Here is a 23074-nt window from a genome sequence, read left to right as displayed (position 1 = left end):
GTTAGTCTTTGGAAGCACTTGGAAAGCAGAAAGACTTCTCTCTGCTTTCCAAGTGCCTCTAAAATCCAGTGCAAGGTCAGAGAGAATCTCTCATCTGATTTAAAAGATGCATTGCCACTGGTGACCTGGCAGTACCATTTGTGAACCCTTATCCAGGTATACAAGTGTAACAAAGAAAAGAAACAGATAGAATACTTAAGGCTGGACAAATCTAAAATGTACGAAAGTCCTCCAAGACACTGGTTTTGTGTGCTCAAAAATCGTTATTTGTTCTGGTTAGAAGCGGTACTACATCAAGTTTCAGTTGAACCTGTATTTGAATTGGTAATCTGTTTTGCTCTGGCTCAGGTTCAACAGAGACTTGACAAATAATGAATTCAGATTCTGTTTGGGTTCAGTTTTCAGTTTGACACTACTGTGTGTGTGTGTGTGTGTGTGTGTGTGGCACATGGGGTGGAGGGCTGTCAATGGCCAGCACAAAATCTTAAGGTATGTGGGAGCTTTCCATATGAAGTTGTGCTGACTTAAAAAACAAAAAAGAGCGAAGTTGTATTAGGAGGTGTTTTTTTCGGCAAGACAGAGCACAGCTGGCCAACTCTAGCTTTCTTGCTTTATGTAGGATGGTGCCAAGGTTTTAGGTCCAGAATGCAGAATCTGCATTTATACCTTACCTCTTCAAAGAGGATCAGAGAAGTTGCATATTTTTTACTGGTTTCCTCTTCTTTCATTCCCCTTTTTATTGATTTTATCTGTACTTTTTCTCCAGATAAGCATTCCTTATTTTCTGCATGGACAAAAAATATAGTATTAATTTATATCAGAGGAAAATAAAGGTGTAGGAAATGCAATAGTGAACTATAAAATGCTCTCAAAAACCTACTTAAAATATGTGGGATGCCTACCACATACACACACTAAAAATATTCCTTTTAGGTCTGATTTTACAACGATCTGTAATATCTAAACAAAAATAACAAAGCATCTTGTGGCACCTTAAAGACTAACAAATTTAGTATGGCATAACCTTTGAAGGACTAGTTCACTTCACCAAATGCATGAAGCATTATCCTTGAGCAACCACGGGAGGGAATTGTGAAGAGCGAGATGAGAGCAAAATGAAATCGAGAAAGTGACAATTATGTTAAAGCTTAACTGTGACCGTTCAACAAAGTAGTGTTGGTGATAACACAAACGTCTTGGCATTGGTAAGCTCATTAACACATACCTATACAACATATTAGTAGTCTGCTTAGGCTCTTTTTAAGAGCCTCGTGTGGTGCAGAGTGGTAGGCGGCAGTATTGCAACCGAAACTCTCCACACGACCTGAGTTCAATCCCAGCGGAAGCTGGGTCTTGGGTAGCCGGCTCAGGTCAACTCAGCCTTCCATCCTTCTGAGGTCGGTAAAATGAGTACCCAGCTTGCTGGGGGGAAAGGTAGTCACGACTGGGGAAGGCAATGGCAAACCACCCCGCTGTAGTCTGCCATGAAAATGCCAGCGCAAGCAGCGTCCCTCTAGGGGTCAGCAATGACCCGGTGCTTGCACAGGAGGAACCTTTCCTTTTTTAGGCTCTTTTTACATCTTCATTTGCTAATAGTTGCACGTTTTGAAGAACCATGCTGAATAGGTCATAGAATTTTATGGTTTGAAAGAGGTTGGAGGTCATGTAGTACTATCTACTGCTCAGTTACAAGATCAACTTTGTAATTTAGCACTTATCTGTTCACTTTTGGCAATTGACTCAAGATAACCAGGCACGTTCTCACTGTTGGAGGTAGCACCTTGCACTGAATGCACAGATAGATCTAATTCTCCTTCTTCTGGCTCTTTAAGGATAGAAGAGAGATAGGGAGCCCTGTGTGTGACCTCCATAGTGCTGTTCTAACCCAGAATCATTTCCATGAATACCAAATGTAGACAGTCCCTGTGCCTAACAGTCTAGAAATGAAATGCACCAGCCCTCTCCCCGCAAAGGATAAGGCAATGGTTTCTAAGAACATAAGAAGGGCCATGCTGGATCAGACCAAAGGCCCATCTAGTCCTGCATTCTCTTCACACAGCAGCCAACCAGATGCCCATGGAAAGCCCACAAACAGGACATGAGGGCAATAGCACCCTCCCATTCATGTTGCCCAGCAACTGCCTCTGATACTGGAGATAATATATAGCAATCATGACTAGCAACAATTGATAGCAATATCTTCCACAAATTTGTCTACTCCAAGTTGGCCATCACTATTTGCTATCTTGTGGTAATGAATGCCATTGTTTAACTATTCAGTGTGTCAAGAAGTACTTATCTATCTTGAATCTCGCACAATTTTGGCTTCATTGGATGACCTGAGGTTCTAGTATTACGAGGGAGAAAACCTTTAATCCACTTACTTCACGCTATGCATCATTTTAGACTATTATGCTCTCCCTTACCCTTTTTCTAAGCGAAAATAATTCTACATACTAAAGGGATTCCTAAGATACAGAGAAGTATGATAGTTTGTCAAGGTAAAGAAGTTTACAAAATATAGATGTGCTGCTTTTTTGGATCTATCGAATGTTGAGGATCTCAACTGAAGAAAAAGGGAAAGAAAGAAAAACTTGGTGGTGGGAAGGAATTGGCCCATTCAAGCACTCCACAGCAGCAGCTATGTAGCAGGCAGGGGAAACAGAATGGGCAATCTCCCTCAGCAATTATTTACAAGGCTGGCAGTAGATGATAGATTGCTTTTTGTGCATGACAACACACACTGTGGATTCAGGATAGAACTATAACCTCTGCCCTCCATCTCCCAAGGATTAAGCACACACATCTGATGTTAAAGCCTACCTTTGTTGTTTCCTTGCACTTTTTCTTCTTTATTCTTAGGCTTGGAGGAAATTTGGAAATAGTGTGCTAGTGTTTTGGGTGCCAAGCCTTGCTTTAATCCAACTTTTCTGGGTGAAACTGGAGGCTTCCTTGGGGTCCACTCTTTTCTGGGAGAGTTTTTTTCTGAAATATAAATTCTGTGTTAGCCTAAGGGTGCAATCCTATCTGAACTATCATATGCAGGGCAGCTGGAGCATGGAGGGGATCCTCTCCTTCATGTTCTAGCCATCCTGCACTTTGGCTAGGTGGGCAATTTGGGGAGAGGGAGGGAACAAGCCTGGAGACCCAATAGGAAGGTGCACAGAGTAGCTTCCACCGTCTTGTCCCCTCCCCAACCCCGGAGCAGCCCCCTATTCCCCGTTTCTGTGCTTCAAGGCAGAGACTTAGCCAGCACAAAGAGAACTGCACTGGCTCCAAGGGGGAGGGGGTGGGGAGCACGGTTTCTGGGCTCCAAGGTTGGAGCCCTGGTTCTGACCTCGGATCCCAAAACCAAACAATCCTGTGTCCTCCCCCAGACACTGTCCAGGGGGCATAGGATTGCTTTCTCCAACTTAAAAGAGAAAGCATCAACTTCCACATTGCAGTACCTATGCATTACAATTTCACATAGTTTCCAAGGAACTTCTTTAAAGTCTCAGCCATCATTTGCCTGAAGAAATGGGGGTGAAAGGAGATGGTTATCTTTTCCACTTCTATGCCCCTCAGTTCTTCAAATAAATAACCGCAGGACCAGGTCCCAGGGACTTGCGTTAGGTGAGGGAGGCAATCTAGGGAACCACAAGGGGAGGCAGTGTGGTTTTTGTTCCTAGGACATGCTAGAAGTTCCAGCAGTGTGTTTATTTTATTTGGCCATGGTACTACTCAGGTGCACTCACCTCCTCACCTTTAGAATACCTGAAATACCCATGTGGCAAAGTGGTGCGGGAGGTGATGGTGTGGTCTGACACCAGTAACATTGATATTATGGACAAGGTTTAGGGAAATGGGGAAACCCTTACAAACAAAAACATGGGAAGGAAGCACCCTCATTCCCTTGGCATGGTGCTGACAGGATGCCATCATAAGGAAAGCAAGGTGCAAGACTTCCAGCCCTGCTCTTTACTTGCTGCCCGACAGCAGTGCTTGGGCTACAGGCTGTGGAATGGGGCAGCAGGAGGGCAATATGCATTATAACATCAAGTTATATATATACGACTGCTATAAATGGTGATGATGATGATTAGATAAGATTGGAGTTCTGTCTGCATGAAAATCAAGATAATGTATCATATAGCATAGAGTTCTTTTGTGTTACCAAATCTCAATTGTTCTGACTGCAGAGAAAACAAAGAAGCACCTTACTTACTTGGTGATTTAGTGCTACTGTAATTGTTAAAGAAGCATGGCTTAGGAGGATGTACACCTTGTTTGTCCACCTGATGAGACTGAGTAGCTTCCTTCAGCTGAGAGAGAATCTGCCTTCCACTACGCTGGCACGAAGCATTGACTTCAAATATCTGTAGAAATATTGTAAAAATTAGATTTCTCAAAACTACTTGCAAATCCACATTTATTAAATGAGTAGCTACCCAGTACAAACCTTGAAGCCAAGCTCCTGTGCACAAGCATAAACTGCTGCAGTCTTCCCTATGCCTGAGGGACCAACAAGCAGCATAGTATTGCACAGAACAGTCTCTTCCTCACTGTCTGATTTGTCATCTTTAAAATCCACACTGTCCGAGAATTCTAGTAAATGATATTAAAATAAACATATAATAGCAGCCTTATTAAATGTGAAAACTAGGAGCATGTAAACCTGGAATAATTCTTACTAATGTTTTGCTTTATTTATTTATACTTCTTTGGACAATTATATCCTGCCTTTCTATGATAAAATCAAACTCAAGTTGCCTTACAATTTAAAAAATAAAAATAAAAATAGAATTAAAAACAATCTCACTTTACTTACTCTAAAATTTATAACCCACTTGTTAGCCCTCACTGGTCACTCGAAGTAGCTCACATTAAAACTCAGAATCAATAAATATTTTTTAAACATTTCATTTTACAGACTGGAGAAAGATTCCAAACTACCTTGTTGACTGCCACTCTTTTCTCCTGTTTGAGTTCTGTTTTCTTCCCAATCAGCTCTTCTTTTCCATTCACACAGCCACCTAAAAATAAATACATAATACTATATTGATGCATTTGCTTCTGTGTGTGCACGTGTGTACAAGTACACAAGTCTATGAACTGTGACACACAGTCTAAATGTGCAATATATCCAAACTGAACATGATGGAGGGCGGGGAGGAGGGAATAATAATCACCAGGAGTATTTTTCTTTTTGGAAGTTCTTATGTCAAATCCTCAAGGTTATTTAAATGTGTAGCTGTTTAAAAAGAAGTTTGGGGGCTTCATGAAGCTCTCTACAAGAATCCTATAGAATCATAGCTATTGAGCTGATGCAGACTTAACACTATTTGGGCACAATCCTATGGCCGCTAGTCGGTGGCTAGACGGCCGTAGGATAGGTCGGTTCCTGGGAACTGACCTCGGAGCCCGCACTCCGAGGTCACTTCCCTGAGAACTGACCTTCACCTCCTCCCACGCTGCCTCGTAGGCAGCGCAGAATAGCCCCACGCTCCATGCTCAGAAGAGGAGTATGGAGTGGCAAAAACAGGACGTTCCTGGGGGTGTGCCATGGAACTCAGAAGTGCTGGTATGACACATCCTATGTGTTGTCTGGCTGCTGCTTCCCCTGCTCTGATTTCCCGCAGCTACACAGCTGAAATTGGCTGTCTAGCTGCAAATGCAAGGCGGCTGAAGCACGGCCGGGATGATCCCCTCCGCGCTTCTCCTGCCCTGCATTGGATAGGTGGTCACCTCCAAGTTCGGAGGCAGATGCCTATCCTGGTAATTGCTCCCTCCATCTATTAACCATAGTAAAGGGACTGGAAGCAGGACACCTACTCGTGCACTCCCCCTTATCAGTGTTAACAATGGTGCAGTGTTACATCTGGTTAACGTTAACTAGAATTAGCTTTAACCAGTGTATGAAAACCATCAATGAAGATCATCATATAAATCTGGAGAGAATCTAGGTGTTCCAACAAGCAGTTATTTTAAAAAAAAAAGATAGAGGAAATGCAGTTATTTCTAACCTGTGTAGCTTTTTAACTGCTACAGTGTTGCCTATGAGTTCATTGGAGTTCTGTGGCTGATATTTTTCTGTCCAGAGCACATCTTCATTTTCAAAATCTGCAGGCATCAACACAGAAACTATCCATTTTAAGAATTATTCCATACAGATAAATGAAACAACTTAAATATTTACTGTTATACTTTTTGAAGGTGTATTTAGGCCAAGTGAAATTCTGACCAACAGACTTAAAAGAGTGAAGTCAATTCTGATCAGTATTTATAGGTGGTGTTTTAATATACAATTGCTGCATTTAGATGTCATATTAAACCATAGTGCTCCTCCTCCTCCGGTGCAGCCACAAGAAGGAATGCACAAGCGTTCACTTCTAATTTCAATTAATTTTATTTTAGCTTATTGTCCAAATCCAAAAATGTGGTTAATGTTAACTATGGAGTGTTTAAACAAGCCAGCTTCATAAACAATGGTTTGAAGTTGGCTTGTTTCAAACAAACCAAAGTTAAGGTTAACCAGTTTGACGGGTTTGGACAGCATATCAAGGTATGGTTAATCTAAAGCAAAACATTCTGAACTCCTCGCAGCCACATCAGAGAAGGAGTTGGGAGTGCACAAGACCAAGGCTCACTGTAGCTTTTATGTTTGTAAAAAACTAGAATAGCTCAAATTTTAAATGCAAAATTGGATACCGCTGGATATACAATTTACTTTAAAAATATGGTCTAAATTATAACAAAATAGTACCCCACAAAAGTCAGTAGCTTGAAGTCAAAGAGTCTACTTTGCAAGCAGAAGGCATGTGTGTTCATGCATCAACTGATTACCCTCCTTGTCTGCAACTCCATATGTGTGCCCCCCTCCCCAAAGAAGCTGGTTCAAGGGAGTTGGGAGACCTTCAAGACCAGTTTTTCAGGGACTGTGGAAGGAAATAGGTGAAATCCCCTCCATTCTTGCACAACTAGATATGCCTTCTACTCATGCAGCAAGATCTTTGAATTCAAGCCACTATGTTTGTAGCTGGATTTTTTTTAGTACACACTGAATTAAATCTATTTAAGACTAACTGGGCTGTGCTCATAGACTATATAGGCTCTCAGTACACTGCAACTTCACTAGTATTCACATAATGAATGTCATACTGAGCAGTACAGGAGTAATTCCAGACTATTTCATTTGAAATAGTCAAATAGGCCATTTGAGAATGGGGCTATTTTGATATCTATTTAAATATGAAGTATATTCTTATCAGAACAGCCATACTTAACATTTTCTAAAGCATTATGAATAAAGTATAAGTTACCAGAAACAGAAATAATTTCTGATCCAAATTCAGAATCTTCTATAGTAATACTCCCAGATTCTTCTGTTTTAACTATATCTACTATCTGGATTATATTTTCCATGCCAGCCTGTTTTACGCACGATACTTTGGAAGCCTTGTCTGGCAATTCAGTCTTTTTTCCCCTTTGTCTCCTTCTTTTGGATTTGTGATCTTCACTTTTTCGTTTTCTTTTGGTTTCTTTCAGATTATCAAATTTTGTATTTGTCTCAGAACTTAGAGCTTCACATTTGTTTACTAGTCAGAGAAAAACAAAAAATGCAATGTCATACCAGTGAGCAATTCCCAGGACCTCTCTTGGTTACCACCACCAACTAATACTCAAATGTTGGATTTTGTCACAAGGGCCAAGATACTGTATGCAGTGTTCCACATGCATGGGGGCTTTTCAGCACCCCTGGCAAATCCCTGTACTGCCAAGAAGGGCTTGCTGATGGTCAGAGAATCCCCTGAAGAAGCAGCCCATGAGGGAGAGGGGTTGCTGCCAGTAAGAAATATCAGCACACACAGCTGCTGCTCCCCACTTTCCCAGTATGCTTACAAGAACACGCTGCATCTGTGCATAGGCTTCTCTGGATCCCAGCCAAGATCTTTTAAGTCACCTAGGCTGCAATCTTATGCATACTTTCCTGGAAGTGAGCACACAGCCTTTACTTCTGAGTAAATATATTTAGGATTGTACAGCTACACATTTACTTGCTACTTATGCCCATGTTTTATATTCAGTTCCAAATACTGCTAACCTTGTTTATTATTTTCAGGAGCAGCTTGTTTTTTCAAGAGTAGATCAAAGAATTGTTTCACAGGAAACTGGGTGTTGGAAGACTGAATCTCCTCCAATAAACAATTCCTTTGTGTTTCAGAAAAAACTGGTCGCCACCCAGATGACTGCAAACAGAAAAAAAATAAAAACTATTTGTATACACAATAAATATTATATGTATTAAAAACATTTAGTAGCATGTAACATACAGAGGAAAACATCTGAAACATACAATTTTAAAATGTATTTTAAGTAGCAACATGTCACGTTAATAGTAAAGACTGATATAGGCCACATTCACACAAAACAGTAAGCCGGAATTCCAGAGAATCCTGACTTTTCATTCACAAGCATGCTGGTGTATGCTGCCATAGGAGTGGCTTCAATAATCAGGAACTCAGAAGGAGGAAAAAGCTAAGCTCTATGTCCCAATCAGGAGTCTTCTTGGGATGGAACAAGAGGCTTTTACTTGCTGGTGAGTCCCTGATTACTGAAACCACTCCCATGGCAGGTGGAGCCAAGCGGAAACTATCAAGCAGTGTGCACCAGCATCTTTGTGAAACATATTATTAAAGTGACTTGCTTCTATTTATTGTTTTTTTGCAAATATGTACTGAAAATCATCATGGCAATAAATATTTACAAAGTACTAACCACAACAATTGTAGAATCACTGCTATTAGGCTGTGTATTTAAAACTGAAAATTCACCAAGTGAAAAAGTGCGTTTTGCAACATCAGTTACTGAGGAATTGTCTTCTCTTAGATTAGTTAAGAGAGGGCATGAGGGTGGTGCCAGTCTCCACATCAAACATCCTATAAAATAATAAAAATGGAGTTAAAAGAGGAAAAGATATTATTGGATAGAAATTACAGGAGAATCAAATGATGGGAGAGTATTTGGCCATTTGCAACTCCTTTGTTGGCAATTAGCCTGGCTGCTTCAAAGCGTGTTAGAGACAGCACTGCAGAAAAGATACATTCAGACTCAAGGGACACACTTGAATGAAGGAACTTGACAGATGAGGTCTTTTAGTTAAAATGCATTGGAGCACTAGTCCACTAACCCTGGTACAAAATTCCTGCAATGTCAGCATTTTGCAGTCCCATTTATGCTGTTAAAAAATTAATCTTTGCTCTTAAAATATGCTGCAACTTTATTTCTAGACTGTTCTAATGAAAGCTGTCCTTAAAAACTGATCTCTTGTAGGTCTTCTACCGAGCTGTCATTCTAATGATGTAACACATCTTCAGAAAAGCATACATATTACACCCACTCTTTAAAAATGTTTAGCAACATTAACTCCTATAGCTGGGGAAAAGGGGAGGCATGAAGAGTGGATTGGAACTTATAGGAGATAAGCGCTTTTCCCTGTTGGGAGAGGGGACAGGGCCTAGGGAACAAGCTGATGGGATGGATGAGGAAAGCCCATGGGCTGCATACAGCCCATGTACCAGAGGTTCCCCATCCCTGCTCTAAACCAAGGCATAATATTAAGCATATTGTTTAGTGATATAAATCTTGCGGAACCTTAAATAAACACCACAGCATTTGTTTTGCACCTGTAGTGGAAAAAGTACCAATACACTTTCTTTTAAAGGCAGAAGCTCCGAAAACTTATATTTATTTCAAGAACTTCAGAAGATCAATACTCACCATAATCCTTTTGCTGTACATGGACCACTGTTTGAAAACAGGAATTAGCTGCAGAAAATGCTTCCAATGCTGCTGCTTTCTTTGCAATTTGCCTTTTTAAAGACTCTGGCAAACCACTCATTAAAAATTCATGTTTTGCTTTGAACTGCTTGTCATCTTGAGAATTTTCAGAATCATCTTCACTAATGTAAATGACAACCAAAAGCAGCTAAGCTTCAATATATAGCACAGTTGTACATTTCTTAAAGTAGGAGTAGGCAACTTGTGGCCCTCCAGATGTTTTCACCTACAGCTCCCATCAGCTCTAGCCAGCATAGCCCATGGTGAAGGATGATGGGAGTTGTAGGCGAAAACGAAAAGGAGGACGAAAAGTTGCCCACACCTGCCTTAAAGCATTGGTTTTCAAAATGTATTCAGGTGGATCCTAGGGTTCCTCAGAAACTTACACAGGTTCTCAATGGGAAGATCAGTAATGGAGATAAGTTTTTCTGAAAGACTGCTTGCCCACAATTCCTGAATTTCCTCTGCAATGTGCAGCCACAGAAGAGTATCATGAGTATTCTAGAATACACTCACTTTGTGGGGGGCAACTGTGAAGCTAAATAGATCTCCAGCCACAAGAATTGACTATGCACCCAAGAACATACCCTAGAATTCTCTACAACACACAAGATTTCTCAGCAAAGAAGTCAAAGACTGGGTTTGAACAATTGCACAGGGGAAGAAGCCTGCCATTTGCATAATCCTCTGCAATGCAGTGTGGGTTGGCGGGTTGTCCAAACCTGGCACAGGGCACGGTGGGAGCAACTTCGTACCCACCCTACAACCCATGACTGTACCACGCACCAAGTTTGGACGACCTGCGCTGCATTGTGAGGAATTATGCAAATTGCGGTTACATGCGCAGGGCTGGATGGCAAAACCACAATGGCTTCTTTCCCCAATGCAATTGTCCGAAAGGGGCAACAGTGGAAAAGTTTCTCAGAAGAAAATTTGAAAACCACTGCCATACCCTCTCAACATACATTTTCTATCGTTTATGCAGTACTATATTTTTCTTTAGAGTTTATTATGAAAGTGACATTTTCAAAAAATACATTTTCTCACTGTTAATTATCTGCTACACAAGAAAACCGAAGATGAGTTTTTCCTTTTGAAATATTTTTTGCTAGTTCAGGTCTAAAAAATGCCAATAGACTTGAAATGGGAAAAAATATTTTATGAGAAACAGCTATTAGCAGCTAACACACACTGATGTAAATTCTTTAGAGTGACCCTATGGTCCCATTGTGCTGGCAGCCAATAAGATGATTGTAATATTCACACAAACCCAAGTATGCTGAGCAGCAAGTAGAAACAAGTATGTCAATGAAGTACAATAGCCAGAGTATGTGGTTTAAGGACTGGCAACCATAAGCCCCAGGAAACCCATCATTCTGCTTAGCCCTCATCTTCCTAACCAGTCTAGTCAACCCCATGTTTATTTGGCTGATTAATAATAAGATTTTCTGGGGAAATAACCAGTGGACACTAGCAATCTTCTACTCTCCCCAGCCTGACTGTTTGATTTATTGCACCAGAGTATCCTTTCACCAAATTCCCACTTCTTCGCTAATATACCCAAGGAGCTCAGAGTAGCACACAATCACACCCCCCACTCCATTTTATCCTCACAGTCACCCTGTGTGGTGGGCTATGTTGAGAGGTGGTGACTGGCCAGGTTCACCCAGGGAGGTTTATGGCTGAGCAAGGGTTGGAGCCTGGGCCTCCCCCAGTCCTAGTCAAACACTCTACCCACTACACCACATGGCTCATGGTTCTATAGACATGGGCCAGAGCAACCTGTCTTAATGTATATGAACTGCATTGCCTGCCTAACTTTGTATTATCTGGCTGTGCCATGATTGCTCTCAAGTTACTCAGAATCCTATCCTCTGGACTGGCAGAGGGAGCAAGTTGACTAGGCCTCTCCACTGATTTCACCAGCTCTTTTGCAGGTGTAACATTACATTGTCACAGAGGACGGAAATAAGCACAGGATTTCAACTAAGCTTTCCACACGCACTCCCTCCTCTGCCCTATTTCTCTGCTTGTGATAGTATCACGCTGCTACAAGGGTGTCCCTATGCTGTTGCAGATACCCTCCACAGGTATAGCTTTAGGTTCTACCAGCACAGGCTGATTCAGGAGTGATTCTATCTCTGCCCAGTAAGTAAAATGTGTGGACTGGATTGCAGCATTATAGTAGAGTAGCAATCAACACAGCAGCAAACTGCAACTTTATTTTCAGTGTACATTTAGAAATGCGGTAACTCCCATAAATAATTATTTCCCTCATAAATCTATAACCAACTGACCTGCTTCCATCAAAAATAGTAATTGCTTCATCTGTAGGCTTCTGAACATTTTTCCTAATCAGTGAAGACACTTTTTCTTTTCCTTTAAAATAACGTATTGCTAGATTAGTACAGGCAACACTATAGCCCTAACTCTGTCTTGCAACATGAATAGACAGAACAGAGATACATCTAGTTAACTATTTGAAACATTAACTGGACACTGTATTTCAGATTCTTACTTTAAAAAAAAATATAGAAATCCATTTCTCTCCTTATGTATTATCAGTATAGAAGTTAGCAGAATTCAACATACTTGTTTCCATGATTCTACATTACACATAGTTATAGGGTAGGGACGTCAAAGAAATCTACAAGTTTCAAAGGAGTTCAGATTTCTATGAATCCAACCTGTGGATTTCACAGTGGAATGGCCTTTTCCAAGTCAAGTGGTCTCTGCGGACTGGTTTTTTACTTGGGGGAGGGATTGCACAAATTTGCACTTGCACTAACATGCATTAGCGCAAGTGAGCTTAATGTGCGTTCGTGTAAGTGGAACAAAATTCTCGTACATCCTTAAAAAATTCTGATTCCATCAATGTGCAGACAAAAGGATAAAAGACTCCTGACAATCTGCAAAACACAGACAGAATGGATTTAACCAAATCCATACATCCCTATTATAAGGCAGAAATTTTCTCTGTTTCTGCAACTTTTCATTATCTTTTCTGTCATGTCATGAATTAAAACTGTTGCTGATCACTGAGAGATGCTTTATATTTTCTTGCTTTTTGGTGTTTAACAGTTAAAAGTTTTTTGTAACTTAATTTCTCTGTTTTGAAGTGAGAGATATGAATGACAAAAATGCACTCCAGATAAGATGCATTAACCTACACTGGAACATGCTACCCGCTGAGATACTATTTCCCCTTCAGGATCTCACTCTCTCCCAGCTTCCACACACACTAATTCCCCCTTTCCCCCATGCCATTCCCACTTCCATGAAGAGAGTTGTTCTGTTGTTGCCTTATTTAGAAAAGTCCCCCATGGACCCCTGAACTTAAATTTCTGTTTGTCTACTGAGCACACAACAACGGTGCTCACAGCTATTTTCCCTACCTGAACCCAACATGAGTGGAAGGGTGTATATATTTCAAACAACTAACAAAAAACAAACAATTTCATCTTAAGATCAGCACTATAAGAATGTCTGGTTAAACTATTACGTTTTTAACTCTTTATATCTCCCATTTAGGTGAAGGTTGTTGTAAAATGCATTAGGAATGTGGAATGTTAAGAATTTAGCACAAAACTCCTCTGTGGCCTTAACCTATTTAGCAGCTGCTCATAAATATTTTTAGTTTTGCCTTTAGTTCTGACAATTTGTATGAACATTTATCTTGTTATCTATACAACATTGAGGACAAACTCCCCAATGAACTGTAGACTCAGGGACAGGATTAGGTTTAAACTTCTGCAAAGCATGTTAACACACTCTCATGACTGAGATAGTTAATGTTTTAGGGTCAAATTAGATGAGACGCTGGGGATCCCTGATCAGATTTTCTGCTTCTATGTTTTTATAAAATGCAGCTGGGGTGGGTGGGGGAGCACACACACGAAATCAGATAAGGACCTTTTCCCTGACAGAAATCCTCCCTGCCTCCCGTTGCCATTTGCTCCCTTAGGGAAAACTGACAAATACGAGCAAGTTTTCTTCAATGGGGCACATAGGTTTTTTCACTGGGAAAATAGGATAGATGGAAATGGTTAAACTATATCCCCTAGCACTATGGTCACCCTCTGAATCATTACCCTCAGCAAATCTGTGGCTGCTTTTTACAAAAATGTAAGGAGATGGGATATGTGACCATAGATGTCCAATGCCTCAATCTGGCTCCAAGACAGCCACTTAATGCACTATAATGAGGTAAGAGTAGATACCATTTGATTTCTTAGTTGCTTTTACATTTTCAGCTTTTTTCCCCAACACATCATTCAAGCTTTGAAGTTTCTTTTTGTTCACACTTCCTGAAACAGTAGTGATATTGCTTGGGCTTGAATCTAACATAATCACCGAGTCCTGAACATAAACAGAACAATAAAGAAATAAATGATTTATTACTGCTAGAAATAGTTTAATAATTTTGACTATAATGAAGATTTTAATTACTTGTTTCCTAGCACTTACTACACACACACACACATTTTCCTCTCACTGATCTTGGTTTTTTACATAGATTTGTAGAAGAGGTTTCCTAAGCCCTGATGTAAAGTTTCTCTTACAAATTATTAGAGTTCTAACCTCTAATGCAGTTTTAGTATGCACATGGATCTCTCAGCATGGAAAATGCATTTACCTTTCTCTTGACTTCTGGATAAACACTAACCTACACATCCTCAATCCACTCAGGGAGGTTTCCCTGACAAGGATATGAATAAGAAAACACTTGTTTACATGAAGTGAACTGCACACACTATAGCTTGGATTAGGTTGTAATCTTCCTATTATATTTTTTGCTATTAAATTTTAAATAAACATTCATATTTTCATACAAACTTCTTTCTGCATTACATTAAATAAAAAAAAATGTATCCCCTCTTTAGAACCAGTGTGATGTCGTGGACATAGTTCAGAGTTGGATATGAGTGCCTGAAAATTCCAGCTCATCATTAAATTTAATTGGTAGCCTTAAGCATGCCACTTTCCCTCAGCCTCAGTTCCTTATATGTAAAACAGGAATAGTGACCTATTGGCCAAGGCTACTGTGCAAATGGGATGAGGATTGGAAAGTACACTGCACATTAAACTGCTACAGAAATAATTAATAATCACTTAATCCTTTCTAGAAAACGTATTTTACTTTCACTGAAAGTGTCAGTATAAACTATACAATTTATGTTCCTCCCTCATTTAGAATTGCTCCAGTTTTACAATTCAAAGAAATCTTATGTATTATATTAAAATAAATATCCAAACATTCATAAATGTTGACACCCCAAATTTTATGAATGTTTGAGAACATCAGCGAATATTGACAGCCACCTATAGTGTGATCATACCAATATTTGCTGGTATGTCTGAAAAGTGAGAAAAAACTATTTTAAGTCATTCTTATCTGTGATGGATGTTGACATTCACCAACTTTTTTACATTTGCTGTCATGTATATGCTGAAATATAAACTAAGAAGAAAAACAGATTTCAAACAAATTCATAGCAATGAATACAACTCCAGGTATATAATATTACAACTCATTTCAAACCCTCTGCTATTACAGGATAGGGGACAAGTTAAAGACCAACAATTGCTTAAGCAAGTCAGTTCCAAGAGCAAAAAAGATGATTCCATAAATAAGGTGAGCTTTATGGACTTACTTCCATGTTCTGTAACCTTTTCCTTTCAAAAAGAGCTTGTTGTCTAGAAGAGCGTCTTAGATGTGTGTATAATGTCTCCTCAGCAATCCTTGTTGCTCGGTGATGTTGTAAAGCTTTTGCTTTCTCAACCAATTTCTTTGCTTTGGATATATTGTTAGAAGTGGAACTCATCTATCATAAAATTAAAAGTAACCATTAATGAGCAATAAGCAGATGCATTGACCCAGTTCGCACGATCACCGTCTTGTCATTTCATCCAAACCCAGGCAGCATGGCTTGTTGGAAGGGGAAACTATCCTCTAATTACCTTAGAACAGCCTATGGGTTATTGGAAGGTTGTTTCCCCCTCCCACAAGCCATGCTGCCCAGGTTCAGATGACACAAGCCATGCCCAAGTGATGATTATGGAAATCACAATTAAAATAATACAGCATGGCTTAAATAAATAAGCCACAGTGGTTTATTTTGATCATGCAAACTGGCCACACTACAGCTTAGATCTAAAGGTCCCATTGCACAAATGGAAATCACTTCAGTTTGCACAAGATGGGCCTCCTGACTTTTGCTCATTCCCCCTAGCCACTGCAGCTCTCCCCAAAAGCTGCTCCTGAGGTCTGCGGACTTTTCGAAACAGCATGTGATGTGACACAGGAGGCTGTAGCAGGAACTGGCAAAAATCAGGTATCCTGCCTTGCATGAGCAGATGTGTCTTCTGCTCATGGGGGACACATCCGGATCCAAGACATTACATTTAAATCTGTAAATCCAGGTAAATCTTTAAAAACTATTTATGGTGTAAAATGTGAAAAGAATTAAAATGATTATGCAATGAACATTTCTCCTTGGACAAAGAAATATTGTATATCTCTACCCCAAAACTGCTCTTCTCAAGTAGCTGGTCTGATATGTCAAGGGCCTTTTCAGACGATACACTCCCTCAAAATCTCTAAATGTAACAAGATCAAATGAGGTACCAGATTTGCTCTCCTTGCACCTGCCTTAACAGGAGATCCTGTTTCAGATTGCAGGATTACGAAGATAGCCTCTCCTAGTTCAAGTGTTACGTTCTACAGAAGCCAGATTCCAGCTGAACATCAGGAAAAACTTTCTGACTGTTAGAGCAATACGACAATGGAACCAATTACCTAGGGAGGTAGTGGGCTCTCCCACACTGGAGGCATTCAAGATGAGGCTGGACAGCCATCTGTCAGGGATGCTCTGACCTGGATTCCTGCATTGAGCAGGGGGTTGGACTCGATGGCCTTGTAGGCCCTTTCCAACCCTACTATTCTATGATTCTACATGCAGTGAGGAAAGTAGAAAGAGGGCATGCATGAGCATAGCATTGGGGACTGAAGGGGAAGAACAGCCTCATTTGAACAGCCCCTTCGTTGCACAAAGTAAGTGTTCTGCACATCATTCAAGGATTTGCAACAACTTTTTCACAATGAAATACCTAGTTCTACTATACATCTTATTGTTCAAAATGCAGTCTTAAAGGCTTAATTACAATCAAATGCATTCCATACAATACCTTTATACTCTGTTGCATAAATCTTTCAGATGTACTAATTCGGGTGAATTTCATTCTGTAGAGGGAAAAATACCCCACTTAATATCAGTTTTTAAAAAGAATCACCCTTCTGTACAATGTTGAAGAATAAGGCAAAGCACTGAAATTACATACATTCAGAACTCCCGTTTCTAGAAAAAAATGTATATACTAAAACAAAAGTTTCTTGCGCTCTAAAAATAATTTTAAAAGATTTACCTTATTGGGCTCTTTGAATCAAAAGGTTCAGTAATCATTTCAGCTTTATATAAGTCACTTTTATTGAAGGATTTATTGTTTGCTTTTGGAGTAGAAGCCTGTAAAGGACTAGCACCTCGTGTGTTTTCAGCAACAGCCTCTGAAATCCTTGCTTTTTCTGGTGTACTGCTTATGGAATCTTGGCTTTTCTTTTGCCGTAGACTTCTTCTCAAGCCATTATTTTTCTGAGGCAATTTACTCTGTCTCTCACTTGATGTTATTTCCTTAATTTCACCATTAGCATCATCCTTCTGCTTTTCATTGGTATTTAAATCTTTCTCCTTTGCTTCCAGAATCTTTTTTCCCTTGAACTTATTTCTTATTCTGGTACTACCACTTTTGGCAATATTACTATGGAAATCAGTATCAGCAATATCAGTTGATACTTCATTTTGTAGTTTTTTATTAGAAACACCCTCATATTCTTCCATTTCCAGTTTGTGTTTTGAAGATTTTTCTCCTACTTCCTTTGATTTACCAGGTCCTTTTTTAGCTCCATTTTTTACTGTCTCAGATTCTGGTTGTTTAAAAGCTTTCATAAACTGGCACCTTTCTTCTGCAGTGCATTTTGACTTTACAGTCTCTGAACCTGCAGTTTCTAATACAGCCAGCTCTAACTCTTCTTCTGCTACCACCACATTAGATTTTATTTTCTGAGTCATTTGCTCTGTATACTCAACCTCTGAGGAAGATAGAATGCTTTGTCTTTTCGCTTCTTTGGTTTTTTTCTTTAAAAAGATAGAGGCTATTTTCTGAGACGAGGAGGATTTTAGAGGGGCAGAATGAATTTGTGCAAGGACAGTTACTTTCTTAAGTGGCAGCTGCTGAGCACCTTGGCAACTGACTGTTTCATGAGGTGTAATAGAACTATCTGATGTTTGTGTTCTTGGAATCTGATCAACTTTATTTTCTCCTTGGCTTTTTAGGAAGTCTTCAAATGATACAGTTACAGTACTATCATTTAAATGCGGTGTCTCATGTGCATTGGTCTCAGGACCCAAAGTATTAGCTAAGCTTTGATTTTCAGATTCACTGTTAGATGCAACTTGTTTATCATCAACTTCTTTACATTGACCCTTCTGTGGTGTTTCAGTGGAAAAACATTCAGACAAGTCCATCTCATCTTTATGTTTCCTTTTCTTTGATCTTTTTAGATTACTCTTTTTTACGTCTTCTATTTTTGTTTTTCCTTCTTCAGTTTTTGCAGTGTTGAGATGGTTTTTGCTGTAAGCATTTAATGTTTCTTCCATATCCGTGGGGCTAAGCAATGCAGGAACACTATGATCAATGAAACTAATTTTAGAGTCTTCTTCTTTTTGACGGAGTATTTCTCTACTATCATCGCTATTCATTTCTATCACAAGGTCATGCTCAAGTGCTTTCATATCTTTTAATTTATTATTTAAATTACATCTCTTTCTTCTTCTCTTAAGCCTTGACAAAGCCTTTGAAGAATTTTCCAACGATGAACTACTTGTTCTGCTTTCCTTCTCCATCATAGGTGAAGCAATCTTCTCATTTGTAGGAAGAGTTCTTTTAAAATAATCCATTATATTGTTAGACTTTGGTGGCGACAACACTCTATCAATATTTTTTCCTAATGGCGAAAAATATTTTGTAATTGCTTTAATAGAAGGATCATCTTCTTTCCGTTTTTTACATGGCTATAAAGGAAAAACAGTTGTTTTATATAAATGAACAGTTGTATCTAGCTTTAATATTGTTCAGACCCTCACTTCTCCTATCTGTCTACGTCCTTATTCAAAACATGAATTGTCAAATACATCTGTCATGCTTATTATTAAAAAATGGTTGCTGTATATTCTATTTATTTTTAAAAAATTGGGCGATAAGACAACTTCCAGATGGAATAGAAACATTAGTAAGTTCCAGCAAAACATAAAAATAAAATTGAGACTTCGGCACCTTAAAGACAACATATGGCAAAGGTTTTCATGGACTAAAGCCATCCCATGAAGCGGGCTCCTGTCTATGAAAGCTTAGGCCACAATAAGTATCTTAGTCCTTAAGGTGCCACTAGGCACTTTTCTTGTTATTTGAAGGGCAACAAAATATGCTCTAGCTCTGCTGCACATAAAATTACTTGGCAGGAAAAGTGGAGGATGGAATGCAGCAGTGCTAGGGCAGGAGACACTGTTTCTCTCCACATATGTCTCCGACTGCTGTGTTGCTATAAACTGGTGTGAGAAGGATGACAGAAGAGCCTCCAAACTGAATTTCTTACTTGTAAGAAGTGGCATGCTTATTTAGTAAACAATCCTATGTATGTTTAGACTTTTTCCTTTCTAAACATGCATAGGATTCTGCCCTTAGCCCCTTTTAAAATTTTAAAGGGCACAATCCTATCGGAATAGTTGGCAACCTCCAAGCTCAGAGGCTGTCACAGACAGGAAGGCCAGCATCTCTTCTCGATCATCCCAGAATGCAGGACACGGAAAAATGGGCTCAAGTGACAGGAAGCCAGATTCCAGCTGAACATCAGGAGAAACGTCCTGACTGTTAGAGCAATACGACAATATTGTATATTGTCCCCAGGAACCAATGACCTGGGGAGGTAGTGGGATCTCCCACACCAGAGGCATTCAAGACGAGGCTGGACAGCCATCTGTCAGGGATGCTCTGACTTGGATTCCTGCATTGAGCAGGGGGTTGGACTCGGTCTTGTAGGCCCCTTCCAACCCTACTATTCTATGATTCTATGATCTAATGCAGGACAGGTGGAGCACAGAGGGGATCCTCTTCTCTGCGTGCCAGCCACCCTGCATTTTTGGCTAGACAGCCGATTTTGGCTGTCTAGCTGGGGACGTTGGAGCAAGAGAGGGGGAGGGCGCACGGTGCATAGGAAGCATCATAATGACGCTTCCGCAGTCTCCTCCCCTCCCCTGGGAACATCCCCTTTTCAGCCACTCTACACTGCAGTTACAAGAGCAGAGATGGGGAAGAACCGTGCTGCCTACAAGGCAGTGGGGGAAGGGCAGGGAGCATGGTTTGTGGGAATCAAGCTCAGAGTGCTGGCTCCGAACTCGATTCCTAGAAACAAAAAAAAACTAGGGCCGTCTAGACACTGTCTAAAAGCCATTGGATTGCTCTATAAATTCCAATCCTATCCACATGTACTGAGAAGCAAGTCTTATGGGTTTTAATCAAGGCTGCATGGGATCACGGCTGCATGGGATCACGGCTTTAAAGCATGAGGGTGCTTCCAGATGAGGCAGTTATTTTGCAGTTGCCCTACCACATTAAGGGTGCAATCCTATGCATGCTTAGACAGAGAAAAGGCCAACTCCTTCCAGCCATTCCCCACCCACCCATTCTGGTTGGGGAATGTTGGGAGTTGTAGGCCTTTTCTGTCTAAACATGCAGAGGATTGTGCCCTAAGGGAATTTTACAGGGGTAGGGTGTGTGCATGTCCAGATGACATCTTCCACTTGTAACTCTCTCATGTTGTCCCACTACTGCTTTGGTCTTTTTTCTTAGCACAAAAGAATGTTTTAAGGATGGAAAGATGGAATAGCTGTATAATGTTTTTTGACTGGTAGCACTAGTAGGTGTCTGTCGAAGTACCCTGACCCTCCTGATCGTAAAACTGAATCAGCAATATTATACTATTATTAAAAATAAAACAGCATGGTCCTCTACATAATGAACTATTGGTGCATCCTAATGTCATATATGGTTGCCCTTTACTCTTGTAGTATAAGTCTAAAGGGGCAGGACTACAATTCTTATTCCATGGTGAAATAAAGATTAAAATAAACTTCTAGAGTAAACATTTAAGGACAGCAGAGTAGAATTCTTCATAAAATATTGGACGGCACAGCAGCATCCTATTTAACTCCATTCATACTACCTTAACCACCACTGCAAACTTCAAAGAATTGTAGGATCATATATTCTGGCTGCTGCAAAGCTACCTCACGGGGCTTTGATTGCACAGCCGGGTTTTATATAGAACAATTTCAGCTTTACAAAGCACCATGGAAAATCATAGCTCCCAAATGTTCCTTGCTTTCGAAATCACATAGTCCAGTTAAACTGGACATTTTATTTAAAGCAGTTTGTCACCTATGAGGCTGAAATGAATGAAATAACAAATGATTTTAAAAAGCAAATGCGATAGCATATAAACACATTCTCAAACTGATGTGAACTTCAGTGCTGGTTTTCAAGACCTCAGCCATATCAATTACAAACTCAAGTGAGAACTCAGCCAACAAACCAAGAATTGGGCTCGAATCTGGTTCACATTCCAGTTCTGCCACTAATTCAGCCTTGCAGAAAGGAACATAAAGCACAACACAAATATATTTGGTCACCTGGACTCCAAAAGAAGACTTTCTCACCACATTTCCCTTCTGTATGTCAGACAGAAGGAACTGCTACTCACCCTGATCCTTACAGACAAGGTGGTATATACATTTAAATAAAATTAAACAGTTGAGTTGACCTATGGCTATGGAAATATTTCCTAAGAAAGAGCCTACAGGGCTCTATAATAAGTGTGTGTGTGGGTATGTGGTGGGTATACCCACTATGACCATCATTATAGAAAAATCACTGGGAATTGAAGTCAAATGAGCTTGTTAAGGTTTCTACTAGTTCCTACCCCTCTCTCACCCAGAACTACCATTCCCAGGATTTCCTTGGAGAGAATAACTGACTTAGGGCGCAGTCCTATGCATGTTTAGACAGAAAAACTTCCTACAACTCCCAGCATGCCCCAGCCAGCCATGGGGCATGCTGGGAGTTGTAGAACTTTTTTCTGTCTAAACATGGATAGGATTGCGCCCTAAACCAGATTAACTCTACTGTGTAAATATATCCTGAACAGAATCACCGGTGAGACCTTTCCTTTAGCCCCCCTGGGTGGGAATGAAGTTCTCAAACTGTACAGAGGGGGATCCTATTTGAAACTTTTCTCCTTCCAACTCCACGGAGCCAGTCAAAGACATCGGGCCACCAGCACCATTTTAGACCTCCCCTGTCCGGCTTTGAAACCGACGCGTCAGCCACTACTTATGATTTGTTCTAGCACAGGTGACAAACAAAACGTGCATGCACGGCTGGGGAGATGAAATAACAAGCACAGGAAGTTACACAGGTAGAGCTTCATTTCGGCTGATGGAGACGCTGAGGTCTGATGGAGACGCTGAGGACGCGGAGACGCTCATCCGACCTGCCCCAAACTTTTCCCGACCCGTTCTCCCCACACAGGCAGAGCGCCTCACCCTTCCCTCACCACCTCTGCCCCTCACCTGCACGTCCCCGTCGGCGGAGGAAGACGCGGCTGCCGCGGCCACGGCCATTCTCCCCACCATCTGCCTCCTCGTAACGACCGACAAAATCCCCCCACACGCCCTCCCTCAGCTCCAGCAAGGGGCCCGCAGAGCCATGAGGAAACGCTCGCGCCCGTTCAGCCGGTGGACTGTCAGAAATTCGCGCGCCAGACGGTAATCGGGCAACACAGAAAAGCGCGCGAGAGACAGATTCGGAGCGCGGTGACGTCGAGCGGGGCGGGGCGTATGCCTCTGGAGCACACGTGATAGGGGAGCGTAGACCCCGCCCCTTCCCTCGTGTCACGTGAGCCTCCCAGCCACTTAGAGGGAGGCCTACACCAGCGCCTTTGTATTCCCGCAGGGTCGCGTGCTCCCAAGTTGTTTGGTTTTCTTTGCGTTCCTATACGTGTCTACTCAGAAGTCAGTCCCATTGAGTTCAATGGGCCTGGCTTCTAAGTATATAGGATCGCAGCCTTTATTTTCCTGTGGCCTCC

The 23074-nt window shown here is 40.8% G+C and overlaps 1 protein-coding gene across 3 annotated transcripts in view; it reads right to left on the bottom strand.

Moving 5' to 3' along the window:
- The window catches only part of ATAD5 (ATPase family AAA domain containing 5), a 32259-nt gene extending 9435 nt beyond the window's left edge, over positions 1-22824 (bottom strand). For 2 of the 3 annotated variants that reach the window (XM_084837254.1, XM_084837255.1), the window contains exons 1-16: positions 22560-22824; positions 17245-18947; positions 17008-17062; positions 15474-15644; positions 14040-14178; positions 12117-12198; positions 9760-9941; positions 8758-8918; positions 8084-8228; positions 7302-7577; positions 6006-6102; positions 4936-5015; positions 4442-4587; positions 4208-4358; positions 2824-2985; positions 672-784 (exon numbers count right to left, since the gene is read on the bottom strand). In XM_084837254.1, coding sequence (XP_084693380.1) covers positions 672-784; positions 2824-2985; positions 4208-4358; positions 4442-4587; positions 4936-5015; positions 6006-6102; positions 7302-7577; positions 8084-8228; positions 8758-8918; positions 9760-9941; positions 12117-12198; positions 14040-14178; positions 15474-15644; positions 17008-17062; positions 17245-18947; positions 22560-22622 — 3726 coding nt within the window. In that variant the 5' untranslated portion in view covers positions 22623-22824. Of the gene's footprint in view, positions 1-671; positions 785-2823; positions 2986-4207; positions 4359-4441; positions 4588-4935; positions 5016-6005; positions 6103-7301; positions 7578-8083; positions 8229-8757; positions 8919-9759; positions 9942-12116; positions 12199-14039; positions 14179-15473; positions 15645-17007; positions 17063-17244; positions 19725-22559 lie in introns of those variants that run through there. The other variant, XM_084837256.1, reaches the window with a different exon arrangement.
- Between the last annotated feature and the right edge of the window lie 250 nt (positions 22825-23074).

Source organism: Heloderma suspectum, chromosome 2 (assembly GCF_057233095.1).
Source record: "Heloderma suspectum isolate Gila_16-S chromosome 2, 16-S_ref, whole genome shotgun sequence".
NCBI classification, from domain to species: Eukaryota; Metazoa; Chordata; class Lepidosauria; order Squamata; family Helodermatidae; genus Heloderma; species Heloderma suspectum.
Note: the sequence above shows the minus strand (reverse complement) of the source record. Positions and strands in the feature narration are given on the sequence as shown.